The following is an 18,444-nucleotide window of genomic DNA, read 5'->3' as shown; positions in this document are numbered from 1 at the left end:
TCTTAATATCATCTAGGGTCTAGCCAGTCTGGCTGGAACTTGCAATTTTAAGCTCTGTTTTTTTATTTGTTTAAATTTGTACAGTGTTTGCTTTGTATCTTCTGGTTGTTCCTTTAATCTAGACCACTCTGTTGGCTCAGTACTACCTACAAAAGTGATGGGCCTTTGTAGAAACTGCAGGGGAGATTTAGCCTGAATGTACAGCCCACACTTGACATGCTGCTCAAAACACAGTAAATGCACAGTCATGTTAGCTGATGCTACCGCCACCAGCCATGTCTTCTTCTCCTCTTCCTCTCCATCATTATCATGGTCATCATCAAGGTTCTGTACACTTTTTTCTTTTCAGCTACTGCCTTTGTGCCTCAGGCATTTGAAATTTGCCCTAGGAGCATGCACAGATATACTACTGGGACCCAAGCTCTCAAAGAACAGAATCATCCACGAAAGTGTTCTGCTGTTATTTGAGATAATCATATGGCTTTTATTTTTCAATTTGTTAATGTGGTGAATTACACTGATTGATTTGTAGATACTGAAGAATCCTTGCATCCCTGGGATAAAGCCCACTTGGTCATGGTGTATGATCTTTTTATTTAATGTGTTGCTGGATTCTGATTGCTAGAATTTTGTTAAGGATTTTTGCATCCATGTTCATCAGTGATATTGGCCTGTAGTTTTCTTTTTTTGTGGCATCTTTGTCAGGTTTTGGTATTAGAGTGACGGTGGCCTCATAGGATGAGTCTGCAAGTTTACCTTCCTCTGCAATTTTCTGGAAGAGTTTGAGTAGGATAGGTGTTAGCGCTTCTCTAAATTTTTGGTAGAATTCAGCTGTGAAGCCGTCTGGACCTGGGCTTTTGTTTGCTGGAAGATTTCTGATTACAGTTTCAATTTCCATGCTTGTGATGGGTCTGTTAAGATTTTCTATTTCTTCCTGGTTCAGTTTTGGAAAGCTGTATTTTTCTAAGACAAGGGTGCCTGCTTTCACCGCTACTATTCAACATAGTTCTGGAAGTTTTGGCCACAACAATCAGAACAGAAAAAGAAATTAAAGGAATCCAAATTGGAAAAGAAGTAAAACTCTCAGTGTTTGCAGATGACATGATCCTCTACATAGAAAACCCTAAAGACTCCACCAGAAAATTACTAGAGCTAATCAATGAATATAGTAAAGTTGCAGGATACAAAATCAACACACAGAAATCCCTTGCATTCCTATACACTAATAATGAGAAAGTAGAAAAAGTAATTAAGCAAACAATTCCATTCACCATTGCAATGAAAAGAATAAAATACTTAGGAATATATCTAACGAAAGAAACTAAAGACCTATATAGAAAACTATAAAACACTGGTGAAAGAAATCAAAGAGGACACTAATAGATGGAGAAATATACCATGTTCATGGATCGGAAGAATCAATATAGTGGAAATGAGTATACTACCCAAAGCAATCTACAGATTCAATGCAATCCCTATCAAACTACCAGTGGTATTTTTCACACAGCTAGAACAAATAATTTCACAATTTGTATGGAAATACAAAAAACCTCAAATAGCCAAAGCAATCTTGAGAAAGAAGAATGAAACTGGAGGAATCAACCTGCCTGACTTCAGGCTCTACTCCAAAGCCACAGTCATCAAGACAGTATGGTACTGGCACAAAGACAGAAATATAGATCAATGGAACAAAGTAGAAAGCCCAGAGATAAATCCACACACCTATGGACACCTTATCTTCAACAAAGGAGGCAAGAATATACAATGGATAAAAGACAATCTCTTCAACAAGTGGTGCTGGGAAAACTGGTCAACCACTTGTAAAAGAATGAAACTAGAACACTTTCTAACACCATACACAAAAATAAACTCAAAATCGATTAAAGATCTAAACGTAAGACCAGAAACTATAAAATTCCTAGAGGAGAACATAGGCAAAACACTCTCCGACATAAATCACAGCAGGATCCTCTATGACCCACCTCCCAGAATACTGGAAATAAAAGCAAAAATAAACAAATGGGATCTAATTAAAATTAAAAGCTTTTGCACAACAAAGGAAACCATAAGCAAGGTGAAAAGACAGCGTTCAGAATGGGAGAAAATAATTGCAAATGAAGCAACTGACAAACAACTAATCTCAAAAATATACAAGCAACTCCTGCAGCTCAATTCCAGAAAAATAAACGACCCAATCAAAAAATGGGCCAAAAAACTAAATAGACATTTCTCCAAAGAAGACATACAGATGACTAACAAACACATGAAAAGATGCTCAACATCACTCATTATCAGAGAAATGCAAATCAAAACCACAATGAGGTGCCATTTCACACCAGTCAGAATGGCTGTGATCCAAAAGTCTATAAGCAATAAATGCTGGAGAGGGTGTGGAGAAAAGGGAACCCTCTTACACTGTTGGTGGAAATGCAAACTAGTACAGCCACTATGGAGAACAGTGTGGAGATTCCTTAAAAAACTGGAAATAGAACTGCCTTATGACCCAGCAATCCCGCTGCTGGGCATACACACCAAGGAAACCAGAATTGAAAGAGACACGTGTACCCCAATGATCATCACAGCACTGTTTATAATAGCCAGGACACGGAAGCAACCTAGATGTCCATCAGCAGATGAATGGACAAGAAAGCTGTGGTACATATACACAATGGAGTATTACTCAGCCATTAGAAAGAATACATTTGAATCAGTTCTAATGAGGTGGATGAAACTGGAGCCGATTATACAGAGTGAAGTAAGCCAGAAAGAAAAACACCAATACAGCATACTAACACATATATATGGAATTTAGAAAGATGGTAACAATTACCCTGTATGCGAGACAGCAAAAGAGACACAGATGTACAGAACAGACTTCTGGACTCTGTGGGAGAGGGAGAGGGTGAGATGATTTGTGAGAACGGCATTGAAACATGTATAATATCAAATAAGGAATGAAATCGCCAGTCTAGGTTCGATGCAGGATACAGGATGCTTGGGGCTGGTGCACTGGGAAGACCCAGAGAGATGGTATGGGGAGGGAAGAGGGAGGGGGGTTCAGAATTGGGAACTCATGTACACCTGTGGCAGATGCATGCTGATGTATGGCAAAACCAATACAGTATTGTAAAGTAAAATAAAGCAAAAAAAAAAAAAAGAAAGAAAGTGTTCTGCTTTGAAATGACTCCTAACCTGTAGGTATGGTCATCCTAGCTCTTTAACAAATACTGGCAATATCACTTTTTAAAAATATCTGAAATCCTTTTCATTAACATTTAAAAAAATGAACAACAGAGGAAATGTTACTACACCTGGAAAGCGGAGGACAGGAATTGCTTGTAAGCGAAGCAATGATGTCTGGCATAGTGTGGAAATGGAAATGAGGAGGTTTACTTAGAAATCTCCACTCTCTTCTGTAGATAGATTGATCACTGCTTTATTACTGATCTTAAACACAATGTAAGGAATCCAAAGAGAAAGCTTGACAGCAATTGGTCTGTCCTCTCAATGAACAGTGAAAGTCAGTGGTTCTGTCCACATGGACACAAATCTCCACTTTATAAAAAGAAAACAGCAAATCTCTGAATCAATATGAACTTTCATTATATTTTATCTCAATTGATTTCCTATGTCGAGGCAAAGCACAGCTGAGCAAATCAGCTATAACTTACCCTCTACCTAAAGTAATGAGACACGAGATTGAAGATAAAAAGTTTAAAATTTAGGAAGAGGGTTCTTGCCGTGGTTTCATTAAAAATCATCTACACTCTTGGCTATCTGAAGTTTCACATAACAGAGATCACTGAGAAAGTTGCCCCTTCTGGGGCTGCCTTTGTTTCTTTGAATTTAAAAATTTTTAGGCATTCCAAATACAAAATCTGAACTCCTCTGCAGACTTCAGGCAGAAAGACCATTCAACATCTTCATGAAATTTGTACTTTGACTCAAAATAGGTCACTTACTAGATATTTCCAGGCAGCTACACGGTATGTAAATGTACATATAATCTGTCAAAAACACTTGGTATTTCTCCCAAATTATCTGTTGATATTACAACAACTTTTCCCGCATACACAGATAGGAAACAGATAGTTTTTACCTTCAGTCTCTCACTGTGCTAGTGTTCAGTGAAGGGTAACAGATCACTCCCTCCACCTCTGAGGAAGTGACCACAGCCTTTATTCAGTCACTATTATTCCAATAATACCAGACCAACTGGTATTACTGGAATAATAATACTGCAATATCAGACCACCTTACCTGCCTCCTGAGAAATCTGTATGCAGGTCAAGAAGCAACAGTTAGAACTGGACACGGAAAATCGGACTGGTTCCAAATTGGGAATGGAGTATGTCAAAGCTGTATATTGTCACCCTACTTATTTAACTTATATGCCCAATACATTGTGCAAAATGCCAGGCTGGATGAAGCACAAGCTGGAATCAAGATTGTTGGGAGAAATATCAATAACTTCAGATGACATCACCCTTATGGCAGAAAGTGAGGAGGAATTAAAGAGCCTCTTGATGAAAGTAAAAGAGGAGAGTGAAAAAGTTGGCTTAAAACTCAACATTCAGAAAACTATGATCATGGCATCCAGTCCCATCACTTCATGATAAATAGATGGGGAAACAATAGAAACAGTGACAGACTTTATTTTGTTGGGCTCCAAAATCACTGCAGATGGTGACTGCAGCCATGAAATTAAAAGACGCTTGTTCCTTGGAAGAAAAGCTATGAACAACTTAGACAGCATATGAAGAAACAGAGACATTACTTTGCCAACAAAGGTCCATCTGGTCAAAGCTATGGTTTTTCCAGCAGTCATGTATGGATGTGAGAGTTGGACCATAAAGAGAGCTGAGCGCCAAGAATTGATGCTTTTTGAGCTGGAGTGTTGGAGAAGACTCTTGAGAGTCCTTTGGACTGCAAGGAGATCAAACCAGTCAGCCCTAAAGGAAATCAATCCTGAATATTCATTGGAAGGACTGATGCTGAAGCTGAAGCTCCAATACTTTGGCCACCTGATGTGAACAACTGACTCATCAGAAACGACCTTGATGCTGGGAAAGATTGAGGGCAGGAGGAGAAGGGGACAACAGAGAATGAGATGGCTGGATGGTATCACCAACTTGATGGACATGGTGATGATATCCAACCATCTCATCCTATCAATCCTGAATATTCACTGGAAGGACTGATGCTGAAGCTGAAGCTCCAATACTTTGGCCACCTGATGTGAACAACTGACTCATCAGAAATGACCCTGATGCTGGGAAAGATTGAGGGCAGGAGGAGAAGGGGACGACAGAGAATGAGATGGCTGGACGGCATCACCAACTTGATGGACATGGTGATGCTATCCAACCATCTCATCCTCTGCTGCCCTCTTCTGCTCCTGCCTTCAGTCTTTCCCAGCATCAGGGTCTTTTCTAATGAGTCAGTTCTTCACATCAGTTGGCCAAAGTACTGGAAGCTTCAGCTTCAGCATCAGTCCTTCCAAGGAGTATTCAGAGTTGATTTCCCTTAGAATTGACTGATTTGATCTTCTTTCTGTCCAAGGGACTCTTTAAGTCTTCTCCAGCACCACAATTAAAAGCATCAATTCTTTGGGCTCAGCCTTTTTTACGGTCCAACTCTCACAACAGCTGTCATCGGCATCACTTAAAATTTTTTGGGGGGTCATGCCACATGGCATGCAGGATGGGGGATTCTGACCATGGATTGAATCTGTGCCCCCTGCAGTAGAAGTGCAGGCTCTTAACCATGGGACCACCAGGGAGGTCCCAGCATTACTTAAACTCTAGTGTTGCCACTGACCTTCCTTCACACTCTCATATTTTTATTTTTTATTTCTCATCACTCTTTCTTGAACTCTCTCACTACCACCTGGTTGATTTCCTACTCGGCACATCCCTTCCACTACTTCCGTTTGGCTTTTCCTGTGTCTAGTGACCTCGTGGCTCAGGGTAAAAACATTTTCTTTGCCCTTTCTCCCTCAACTATGGCTGTAATTCACCTCCTGGGACTGGCAGCTAGGAATAGCTCAAGACTTGGGTTTGGCCTCAGTAATTTTCCAGCTTGGAGCTCTTTTTTTTTGCAGTAGGATTTTTTTTTTAAACTTTTTATTTTGAACTAATTTTAGACTTAAATGTTGCAAAAAGATGTTTTTCCATATATTCCTTACCCAGCTTCCCTTAACATCTTACATAAAATCATAGCATAATTATTGGAACCAGGAAATAACACTGGCACAACACTATGAACTAGAGTCAGTATTCAAATTTTGTCAGTTTTCTGCTCATGACCTTTTTCGGATCCAGCATTCTATCCAGTTGTTATTTCTCCTTAGACTCTTGTAGTCTGTAAGAGCGCCTCAGTCTTTGTCTTTCACGACCTTGACACTTTTGAAGAGTACTGATCCATTACTTTGTTGAGTATCAGTCAATGTGAGTTCCTCTCATGTTTTACTCATATTCCAATTGAGACTTTTTTTGGCAAGAATACCACAAAAACAATGTTTTGTCCTTTTCAGTGGATCATGTCACAGGGTTCATGACGTGACATGTCCTGATACTGGTGGTGCTGACCTTGATTGCTTGGCTAAGGTAAAGGTTTCTGCCAAGTTTCTTTACTATAAAGCTACTGTCTTATCCTTTATAGTTAAATATCTTAGAGGAGTTACTTTGAGTTAGTGCAAATACCGTTCCTCCCCAAATTGTTACCCGGTAATTTCAGTATCCACCTGCAACATTATTATTATTACCATAATGTACTACCTGGTGATTACAGTTTACAGTCCTACATTATATAGTTGAAAATGACTTAAGAGAGTAGATTTTAAAAGTTCTTATGACACAAAAAATTCTGTAACTATGTGAGGTGATGGTTATTAACTAAACTTATACACATATCAAATCATTATGACATACATCTTTAACTGATACAATATTCTATGCCAGTTAATCTCGATAGAACTGGGGAAAATGCATGATGAGATGCGTTTCTTTTTTTTTTGGCAAGAATACCACAAAAACAATGTTTTGTCCTTTTCAGTGGATCTCAATTGGAAAAAAATCTCAATTGGAATATGAGGATGAAAAATGCAGGATGAAATACAAGATGCAGGTGTAACACAAGCTGGGGCCATCTGAGGAACTAAGGAGAGCCAGAAAAGCCTCCTTAGAGGTGAAACTTAAGCTGAAATCTAAAGGATGATGAGAAGCGGATTGGGGCAGGTGTGTCCCAGGCAGAGGAAGACAGCACGTGTGAAGCCCCTCAGGAAAGACATAGCTTTACACCTCCAGTGTGGCTAGAATGCGAGTGAGCGGGGAGAGGCGGGAGATATGAGCAGATAGATAGAGCAGAGGCTTTCATCTGGGGTGGCTCTGCTCCCCGGGGGACATCTGGTGACATCTGGAGACAGTTTTGGTCAACACAACTGCGGGTGGAGGGATACCACTAGACAGTCGGTAGAGGCCCAGGATACTCCTGAGCATAGTACACTAAACAGGACAGCCCACAGACCAAGAGTTATCTGGCCCAAAATGTCAATGGTGTTGAGGCTGAGAAACCCTGGGCTAGATAAAAAATGTAAAGGCCCTCTGGGCTTTCCAGGTGGTGCTAGGGGTAAAGAACCTGCCTGCCAATGCAGGAGACAGAGGAGACTTGGGTTCGATCCCTGGGTCAGGAAGATCTCCTGGAGAGGCCATGGCAACCCACTCTAGTATTCTTGCCTGGAGAATCCCATGGACAGAGGAGTCTGGCCTGCTACAGACCATGGGGTTGCGCACCAATACAACTGAAACAACTTAGTACCCATGCATGTAAAGGTCCTTTACGATAATAGTCATGTTTCAAGAAGGGAGTTTGGATTCCATTCAAGGGCAAGGAGGAGCCACTGACAGATTTTAAGTAGCAAGAACAGAAATATGTTTTAGAAAGATTCCTCAGAGTTCAGTACAGAGAACAGATTACAAGTTATTCACTCATTTAACACATACTTCTGTGCTAGGCGTTGTGTTAGGAGCTGGTGACAGAGTGGTGAACAATAATTTAAATACTGACCCATCTAGTGGAAGAGACAAGATTAAAAAGCAAAAACAACAACAAAAAAACCCCGGAGAAATGAATAAATAAGGTTGTTTCCATATTCAGTATCCTGAGTGTAGATGCATCTGAGTCTCACTATAAAATTTTGGTGTTAATTTTTAGAGGAAAAAAAAAAAAACCCCTAGACACATTTTATAAAACATCATTTATAGGTTATCTGCTGTTTAGTTTGGATCACATTTCTCCTAAAATGTAAATCTTTTCGAAATAGCCAACTGGAACCCAAACCAAATCTCATACTTTTTTTCTTTTTCCAAATCTCATACTTCACTGTTGTTATTTTTTGTTTTCCTCTCTCCCTATGAGTATGTGTGTGTATGCACGGTATAAGTCTCTTATTATGCTCAGCATGCATTTCTGAACTGCTGACATGATCACTTCCTTGGCTGATACCTTTAACACTAGTAGCAACTAGCTCAGGAACCATGATCATTTGACATTATCCTGATTTAGTACAGAACTAGTCTCTTGGCAAGGATGACATTTCAGTTTTTTTTCTTATATAGATTTCCTTAGGGGGGAAAAATCCTCTGCTTTTTGTGTCTCTGTGACACGTCTTAAAATTAGCTAGTTTCTCTAATTAGCTTATTTAAGAGGTATTAGCTTCTTAGTTTAAGGATTAAGCCAGTGACAACTTACCTAATGTGACAAGAGCTTCTAGTCACTTTTGAAAAAGAAAACTTTTTGAAGAAGAATTTGAGGTCAGCGAAATTTCTGGAAGGTGCTCCTTCATTATAAGTTTCTTGCTTTGAAGCCATTTTCAATTATTGACAGATTTTTCCAAAAGAACACTAAACAAAAATCCTTCCTGTTGCACTGGAGAGCGGTATAGTAGTTAAAAGCCTGGACTCTGGAGCCTGCCTGCTTCAGTTTAAATCATGGTTTCAAGTCATGTTCTAGTTATTTTGGTGAGTTACATAACCTCAGTATGAGGTGAGTTTCTGTATCTGTTAAATGGGAAGAAGACGACTTACTTTATTGCGGTGAACACTGACTCTGTATCTGAGCTCTGCTATTTACTAATAGGAAGACACTGGAAAAATTAACTATCACTGAAGCACAGTGTCCTCATCTGTAAAATGGGGATGATAATGACCACCTCAGAGGTTCAAGGTAAGAATGAAGAAGCGAAATAACAAATATAATGTAAAAAGTACTAAGCTCAATGTGCATTATGCCCACAGTAAATAGAAGTCAGTCTCTCTGTCTGGAGAATTCTACATGTCTGACCACTCAGATAGCAGAATGAAACCCTGGAAAAGTGATGGTTGTTCTAAAGTTACACATTCAGGAAAGGCTCTGAACAAGATCTCCACACACCTCAACTGTACTTCAGAAGAAACACATAATATTAACTGGAAATACATTAAGAGATCTAGACATAGCAAAACCTGTCACTTCAAGTGAAAAGTGTTTCTTCAATAAATAAAACTGCTCTGAAGTTGTGACAAAAACTCAATGTTCTCAATTATGAAGAAGCATAAGAAGCCTCACGAATACTATGAAATATCAATGATAATGAATGATACACAAGAACTGACACTAAGAACTCTATCAAATCAAGAAGTTTTTCAAGGGTACTTTTAATTTTCATATAATAGCTTGCATTATCAATATACTAACTGATTTGAAAAGATCTCATCATTCGTTACAGATGAGAAGCAAGGTTGCTGGCTTCTGCTCTATGCTTCTATAGCACAAACCTGTGTTTGAACTGGGACATGTGGCACAATTACTGGGATAACATTCAATTTTAATCTAAGGGGCCATTTGTTTCACAATGTTCAGTGTAAATTTTAAGATATTCCATCTCTGCATACAAACAGAGGTATTTATATTTTGCTTAAGGAAGAAATAAGCATGAAACTTTAAATATATTACTTAAGTGTAAATAACGACTAGTATATCTCACTTCTAACATTTAACATCTTCAAAATATTGAATCAAACATCAACTTTAAGGAGTCATTTCTTATAGAAGGTTTGCTGCTGCTGCTAAGTTGCATCAATCATGTCCAACGCTGTGCAACCCCATAAAAATATCCCATTTCTAGGTACAAAAGAGATTGATTTATCTTGTGCTTAAGGAAGGCACAACCATGGAATTTAAAACATGATCAGTTTTCAAGTGAGTATAATTACTAATTTCCTACTAAAAATAAATAACATTTTCCAAATATTGAACATATGGTATCTTGGGATTTCTTTCTTTCTCTCTCTTCTAACTTTTTGACTGCACCACAAGGCATGTGGGATCTTATTTCCCCAATCAGATACTGAACCTGTGTTCCTGGCAGTGGAAGTGCAGAGTCTTAATGGGTAGACAGCCAGGTTTTTCTCCTGATGAGAGACTAAGAAGTGACAACATGTGAAGACTTTCTTTCTAGCACTCATCACCATCTGATACACCATGTATTTGTTTGTTTAGTGGCCTTCTCCCACCACAAAAACGTAATAACAGGGACTGTGTCTGTCTTGTTCACTGCTTTAGCTTCAATCTTATATTACAGGTGTTCCAAACATCTGTTCCAAATGAATAAATAAATGACTGTGATGATGAAAGCTCTTCAGCATTTGTGTATTTCTAGATGACATTTATTCTGATTTTTCTAAAGAAGAGGCTGGAGTCAGCTTACACAAAGAAAACACAAAGATGTCTTTTAAAGTTGCACTGAGTTAGCAGTGAAATGAGGGAAGTCTCAAACTGTTTTCAGTAGCCCATTTATAAATGGGTGTGTACCACTAAGTGGGGACAACTGAAACTGTAGTTGGGGGAAACATGCCATTTCTGGCTCACACCTGGACAGGATTTCTATGAAGAAATTAGAAGCTTATGACAGTGAAGATGCCTTCCTGTTCGCCATTACTGATTAACCATGACAAGAGACTTCTTCAAACACTGGAGACGGCATTCCTCCAAAATAAGGAGAATAAGAAACAGAAATGTGGAGACTTCCCTGGCAGTCCAGTGGTTAAGGCTCTGTGCCTCCACTGCAGGGGTGGGGGAGGGGAACAGGTTCAATCCCTGCTTAGGGAACTAAGATCCCACCATGCGGCCAAATAAATAAATAATTGTCACAAAATAAAGAAAAGATTATCACAGAGTGATTTGGGGGGAAAAAAGAAACATAAATTTAAACTGTTGATGAGAAACATCTAATCTGATTATAATATATAAAGATGGAATATGAATGCAGGATTAAGTGGCTTAACAGAAGAAGGTGAAGCAAGTGCTAGCTGAGGATATAAGGCCGAATCATCTGTCAAACCTCAGAAAAGCACAGGAATTATAAGCACCAGATACTGTGGAAAAGAGGGGTGAGGAAGGAAGTTGAAAACACAGACATTATTTGACATTTAGGGAAGGAGCAGTTGATCCCCAGATATCCCTCCCATCTTGCCCAGCTGGGTGACTACCTTCCCCAAAACCCACAGGAAAGAGGATTATATTCACTCAAGAAAACTAAGTAAGAGAATCTAGGCTTAGGGACACCAGACACAGGGTAGGTAAGGAGCAGGTGCAGGATTGAAACAAGGGGCTTATGTAAAAGTCTGCAATCTAAGTGATGAGACTTCACTTTCTCTTACTAGCTTCAGAATGCTGGCAACCAGGATATATACCCTCCAGAAGACTGGTGGATTCCCTGCTAGATAAGATGAACAGAGCAAGAAAAAAACTTATGGACATTGACTTTGGGGTTTTCCAGTAAAAGTTGACAGGTCATCTTAATTCTCTATAGGGAAGCTCTCCACATACACAAGCTTCCACCAGGTTTTCATTACCTAACTATTAAGGAAGAGATAAGAGAACATACTGCATCCATAACACAAAAACAGTATGCTATAAAAAAGAGTGGAACAACTGGAAGAAAAAAGGACCTATTGGAAATTAAAACTATGATAGCCAATTTTTGTGTGTGTGTGTGAAAGTACTGCAAGGTGATGTGGAGGAAATCTCTTTAAAATGGATCATAAAACAAAATAGGAAAATGAAAGTATAGGAAACAGGGAAGTAAAGAAGAGTATTAACATAGGAAATTAATTTTTGATTAAAAGGAGTTGTAGGAGATAACAGAGGAAGTGGTGGTGAGGAAATTATCAATAAATAATACAAAAGCATTTCCCTGAATCAAAGAATATACCCAGGGTTCTGCTGCTGCTGCTGCTACGTCGCTTCAGTCGTGTCCGACTCTGTGCGATCCCACAGACCGCAGCCCCCCAGGCTCCCTCGTCCCTGGGATTCTCCAGGCAAGAACACTGGAGTGGGGTGCCATTGCCTTCTCCAGGCACCAATAGAATATGAAAAAAAAAAAAAAAAGACCTAGTAAGAGTGGTGATAGAGAAGATTCTAAAAGCTTCTGGAGGGAAGAAAAAGTTAAGAATCAGGAATAAGAATAGTACTATATTGGGATGGAACTAGAGGATGAGATGTTAGATAGCTTCACCAACTCAGCGGACATGAGTTTGAGTAAACTCCGGGAAATAGTGAAGGGCAGGGACGCCTGGTATGCTGCAGTCCACGGGGTCACAAAGAGTCAGATATGACTTAGCAACTAGAACAAGAAAACCGTATACTTAAATAGTAATATTGGAAGTTCAAGATGGATATCTTCCAAAAGGGAGCAGATACATGTATATGTATGGCTGATCCAAGCTATGTGCAGTAGAAGCTAACACAACATTCTAAAGCAATTATGTGCCAATATAAGTTAACTTAAAAAATTAAAAAAAAAAGGTGTATGCCTTCAAAATTCTGAGAGAGAATAATTCTTAAGCTCCAGTTTTATGATATCAAACAAATGGTAATGTATGAGAATGGAATAAAGACACTTTTACGAACATTACATCTCAGAAAATTACCTCCTTGGTATCTTTTCTTGGGAAGCTACTAGAGGATGTACTCCATCAAAGAAAGGAATATAATCCAGAAAGATGATGACATGGGATCAAACACAGCAACAGAACTTCCAGGGTAACAGCTAGCTGGTAAGCCTTGACAGCATCCAAGGTCCAGGTTAGTTCGATGCTGAACTCGGGGGCTTTTAGAGTGTGTGTGTATGGGAATATAACTGACGTGGAAAGTTGTACTGAGAGCCATTTTACAAAGCATTAAGAGTTATGGAAAGACAATCATTGTTTTGAAGAAAAAGAAGCATATTTTAAAATGAGGCATTTCATAACCCAGGAAAAACAAAACTGCTCAAGAAGAAAATGTTATTCTTGGTTCTACAGTGAATCGTATTGCCACAGTATTAATACTGAAAATAATATCACACAGATTCAGACAAAAATCACGATATAACTGTAGTGACATGGTGGACAGAGCAAAGAAGGTGAAAGAGCTAAAATTCTCATCATCCCTAATAAGAAGCAATAGATAATGTACAGAACTGATCAAAACAGTTATAGCAGGCCATAAATATTATTTACAAAGATGGAGGTATGGATCAGAGAAATATCTCTAAACATTGAAAGTGTTTGCCTTTGGGGAGAGGGTGGCTTGGGGAGAAGAAAAGAATTCCTGGTTTTTATTATAAGTCTTTGAACATTATTTGATTTCCTGAACTATGTGTGTATATTGCTTTGATAATAATAAAGAAAATTACAATGTAAAATATAAAAAATTCATGGATAGTGCAGTACAGCAGGAAGTTATGAGCTAGGAATGAAAATTTAAAAACTATATTGATTACTTATACTGTGATCTTGGGTAAATCATATAACTTTGAGTCTCCACTTTCTTATCTATTCGTTATGGGACTTTGGTTATTCCTAAGGGTCCTTCCAACAATAAGTTTCTGATTCCAAAATAACAAAGTATTTTCTAGGAACAGCAAAGAAAGAGAAAGTTTTCTCTATATTTTCATGGTATACCTATATATACCCTGCTTTGCTGGGGTCTCCCTGCCATTGTTCTGTTGACGTTAAGATGGCACTAGCGTGCCCGCACCCTGGGGATCCTCTCGTACCTGTGAGGCTAGTCTCCGCATGGCCTCCTCCTGCCGCCTGCGCATTTCTGGGGTTCCTGGGCAGCTTCCACTGGTGATGGAAGAGTGGGCTGACGGTGGCTGTGTGAGTGGCAGCTCTCTGTTGGCATCCACATCTGGATTAAAAAGATGAGATGTTTGCATCAGATCATCATAAAACTCTGAACTGGTTGAAGACTGGCTAAATTCAATGTGTTGCACAATCCCGCAATTCTACTCTTAGGTATGTACCCAAGAGAATTTAAAATGTATGTCCATGAAAAAACTTGTACACAAATGATCAAAGAAGCAAGATTCACATCAGCTCCAAAGTGGAAACAATCCAAACATCCATCAGCTGATGAACTGATAAAATGTGGTACAGCCCCATAAGGGAACATTACTTGACAATAAAAAGAAATAAAATACCAATACATGCAAAACAACATGGATAACCCTTGGAAGTGTTACACTCACTCAAAGAAGCCAGTTGCAAAAGGTCATATAGTATATGATTCTATTTATTTGAAATGCCAAGAACAGGAAAATCCACAGGAGACAAAAAAGCAGATTTGTGGTTGCCTAGGGGTGGAGATAGGGACTTAGCAGGGAAATGAAGACCGACTGCTAACGGGCATGGGATTTCTTTTAGAGGGGAATGAAAACATTCTAAGATTATGGTGACTGCTTTACAACTCAGTGAATACACTAAAATGCACTGAATTGAACCATTTAAATGGGTGAATTACAGGGTTAGGTGAATTGTAGCTTAATAAAGCTGTTTTTAAAAAATTCCATTTGTTCATGTTATTTAGGTAGTATCTTAACTACTACTGGGCTTCCCTGGTGGCTCAGAGGATAAAGCGTCTGCCTGCAATGCAGGAGACCCAGGTTTGATCCCTGGGGTGGGAAGAGCCCCTGGAGAAGGAAATGGCAACTCACTCCAGTATTCTTGCCTGGAGAATCCCACGGGTAGAGGAGCCTGGCGGGCTACAGTCCATGGGGTCGCAAAGAGTCGGACACGACTGAGCGACTTCACACACGCACGCTAACTACTACTAGAAATCATGGACTACATTTGTGAATACGGACAATATTTTAACAAGGGGCACAAAATAAGTAGGCAGTTACTGGATGGCCAACAGCTATTGAAGAGGAGGAGGAACGGGGAAAATGGTTTTCATGCGAGTCCCTACCAGGAGGACTGAATCCAGACCTCTTCCACCCAACTGGCTGTTGCCTAGAGTTCTGCATACACTGTAGGAGGGGAGGTGTGGGAGACAGCAGTGAAAGAAGGCTGAAGAAACAGTAAGTCCAGCGGCCGCCACTGTATCATGCCTGTTGGTCGCTCCCTTGCTCCACTCCGTTTCCCTTTATCTGGTCCTTGATTTTGTGGGTAATTATGGTCTTCTGTCTTCTAGCTGTTCCCTTCTGGAGATGCCTTCCTTTCTGTTTGGGTGTTTTTACTTTCTGCTTGGTATTCAGAGAAGAGTGGAAAACAAGTGAATCGGGAGGAGCTGCTGGTATACACAGCAAATTGGCAAAATGGATTTCTGAGACGAGCAGGGTTGGGAGAGGAGGAACTACTCACTGCACAGCTATTTGGGGGCACGGCAGCTGTTGGCAAATATCAAACCCAAACAATAACTACACTGAGACTTCTAGGGATAGGAGAATAGAGTCCTGTGTTAGACTGAACTTCCCTAACGACTGTACTGAGTATCTCTGTAGTTCATGTGATAATATCCCAGTTACGCAACAGGTCCATTTTCACAAAATGTTTTTGTTCTTAGAAGAGTGTATGTGTTGAGGGGTGGGTGATGATGGTGGTGGAGACTGATGGGGGAGTAAGGTTTGGGAAGGGGTGTAGGTGGCAGGCTAGTGCCTGCCTTGACAGCTCTTCTGTGCCTTCCCAGGGAAATGACAAGGAGGGGGCGGCTGGGGGCTGGGTGTCTATGGGGGAAGGACAGAGCCAGGCAGCGCAGTGCTGCAGGCTAGACTGCTCACATCTTCCAGAGCAGTGCTGCTCAGCGTGGAGGAGGCGGAGGCAGGAGAATGACACAGGATGCAGAGACGGAGGCCAGGAGCTCCAATAACGTTTCACCTATTTTCATCATTACTACAACTATATCACTGAGGGTTGGGAAGGCCAGTGGGATTCTGAACACACCTATCAAAGCTTAAGGTAAATTAAACTGTAAAAACTGAATTCAGTTCTCTCTCTATAGACATCATCCTTATTCACTAATGAAAAAAATTCCGCTACTGCCAGTGACATTTCCAGTGCTGGCTCCTATAGTAAAAGGTCGACACTGAAAACCAGCTTGTTCTTTATTCTTTTTTTTTATCCTCAAAGAAATACTTTTAAATTGGTTAATATGTATTCAATTCATATCTGTTTACAGAAAAAACAGAAATATAAAATAGAAACATACAGATCACTGATTTTTTAAAAGTAGTATTTTTGAGCCCCAATACTTGAAAAGTTTTAACTAAAACCTCATGAGGATAATAATACAAGAAAGACAAAACACGTGCCCTCAAAACTAGAAAATTTAATGAGAGAGACAATTCTAAAACAAACTGATGTTACATTTTATTATTAATCATTTGCATAGTGGAAAATGAAAATTTTATAGAAGTGTGTAGTTTTGGAGTAACACCAAGAGTTGATTTCGTTGTTCAGAGTTAATATTTAAATATCAGTAAATGACGTCAACCACTTATTCCTGACTCATCTTAAGGAGTAGTGGTCTGGTTTGAACATCAAAGATGACAACAAAAATTACTACGTCAAAGATTACAACAAGGCAGTGCTGGTTCTGTGTAATCCTGATAAATACATAGCCACATACTCTATCCCTTTAATACCTTTTCAAGTTGTGAAAGTTAACTATCAGGCCAAATCTCCAGTCTAACGTGGACATTTATCACATAAATGGGAGTGTCCTGGTATTTTTAGAGTTTCTCTGGAGGTAAAAGGCAATGGATGTTAGAGAATAACTTGATGAACTACCTTTAGAGAACCTTTGCTTTGGGGAGCACATGGTCGTTTTCTATTAACTCCTGCTCTCTCAGGCTTGGGGGGGGCCACTCCCAGGTACTTTTGCTTTCAGAGAAGGCAGTTCTTCTTGCCCTTGAGCCATGATTCTACCATTCTGTTATCTGCCACAGTGACATACAGTGGAGTCAGAGAGACTATTACCTCTCTGGTTTTCTTCCTGACACAGTCAAATAGTTAACCTCTTGGATAACTCAGATAAGCAGTAGTCTGGTGTGATATGTATACACATTAAGGAAAGTACTGAAATAGGACTTCCCTGGTGGTACAGCAGGTAAGAACCAGCCTGCCAATGCAGAGGACACGGGATCAATGCCTTCTCCGGGGAAGATTCCACAGCCAGGGAGCAACTAAGCCCACGCACCGCAACTACCGATGCCGCAGGCCTAGAGCCCGTGTGCCACAAAGAGAGAAGCACCTGCGATGGGCAGCTCTTGAACTGTAACAAGGAGCAGCCCCCGCCTGCCACGACTAGAGAAAGCCTGCGCAAAGCAATGAAGGTCCAGCTCAAAAAACTAAACAAATAAGTCTATTAAAATTTAACAACTTGTGCACTAACATAGTAAAAAAGTTATACCAAAAAAAAAAAAGGGAAAAAATAAGAAAACACTGGAATAGGTATGGCGAGTTACATTTAATCATGAAGACATCTTGGAATCGTAGAACTGTAACACAGGAATGAATCTTAAAGATCACCAAATTCTACTGATGCACTTTATGGGTGACAAAACCGAGGTCTCAAGAATTACAGTAAGATTCTCAAGGTTACAAAGTATTGTCAGTTTGAGCACTGGGACTCAACCTGTGGACTCTTGACTCCTCTGACATTCTGTCAATCTACCTCAGAAAAGCTTCATCCAGAAACCAAGCATGATATTGCTCTTAAGACATAATTCTTCTCTACTAATTCTTACTACACCCGGGCAAACAGAGACTCTTGATTCAACTGGTTTTCTTTCTAGACACTAGCTCTTCTACATGTCAGATTATCTGTAAGTTTACCAGCGGCGATGTGCTTACCTAAAGACATGAAATTGTTAATGTCAACAGAAGCCAGGATATTTGGGGGGTGTTCAGTGAGTTTCTCTTGAGTTCCCACAGCACTGTGCTAGACTCTGTAGCTACTATTGCCGGAAGCCAGTGTGAGGAATCCCGCCCGTGACAAGGTCATGAGGAAGGAAGCTGACATACGCAAGGCGTGCTCAGACTTCAGGGGCCCCTCTGGAAATTCCTAAGCATGTACCCCAACAAAAATCTGCCGGTTTTTGTGCTCTGCTTTTCCACTCTTCTGACATTTTCTGGAAAA

General features: G+C 39.9%; 1 protein-coding gene across 1 annotated transcript in view; it reads right to left on the bottom strand.

Moving 5' to 3' along the window:
* Positions 1-18,444, bottom strand: part of TANC2 (tetratricopeptide repeat, ankyrin repeat and coiled-coil containing 2) — a 326,281-nt gene that overhangs the window by 71,653 nt on the left and 236,184 nt on the right. Inside the window, exon 10 of the mRNA XM_052658122.1 lies at positions 14,081-14,214. Within this exon, the coding sequence (XP_052514082.1) occupies positions 14,081-14,214 (134 nt within the window). The remainder of the gene's footprint in view (positions 1-14,080; positions 14,215-18,444) is intronic.

This window comes from Budorcas taxicolor, chromosome 19 (genome assembly GCF_023091745.1).
Source record: "Budorcas taxicolor isolate Tak-1 chromosome 19, Takin1.1, whole genome shotgun sequence".
Taxonomy (NCBI): Eukaryota; Metazoa; Chordata; class Mammalia; order Artiodactyla; family Bovidae; genus Budorcas; species Budorcas taxicolor.
Note: the sequence above shows the minus strand (reverse complement) of the source record. Positions and strands in the feature narration are given on the sequence as shown.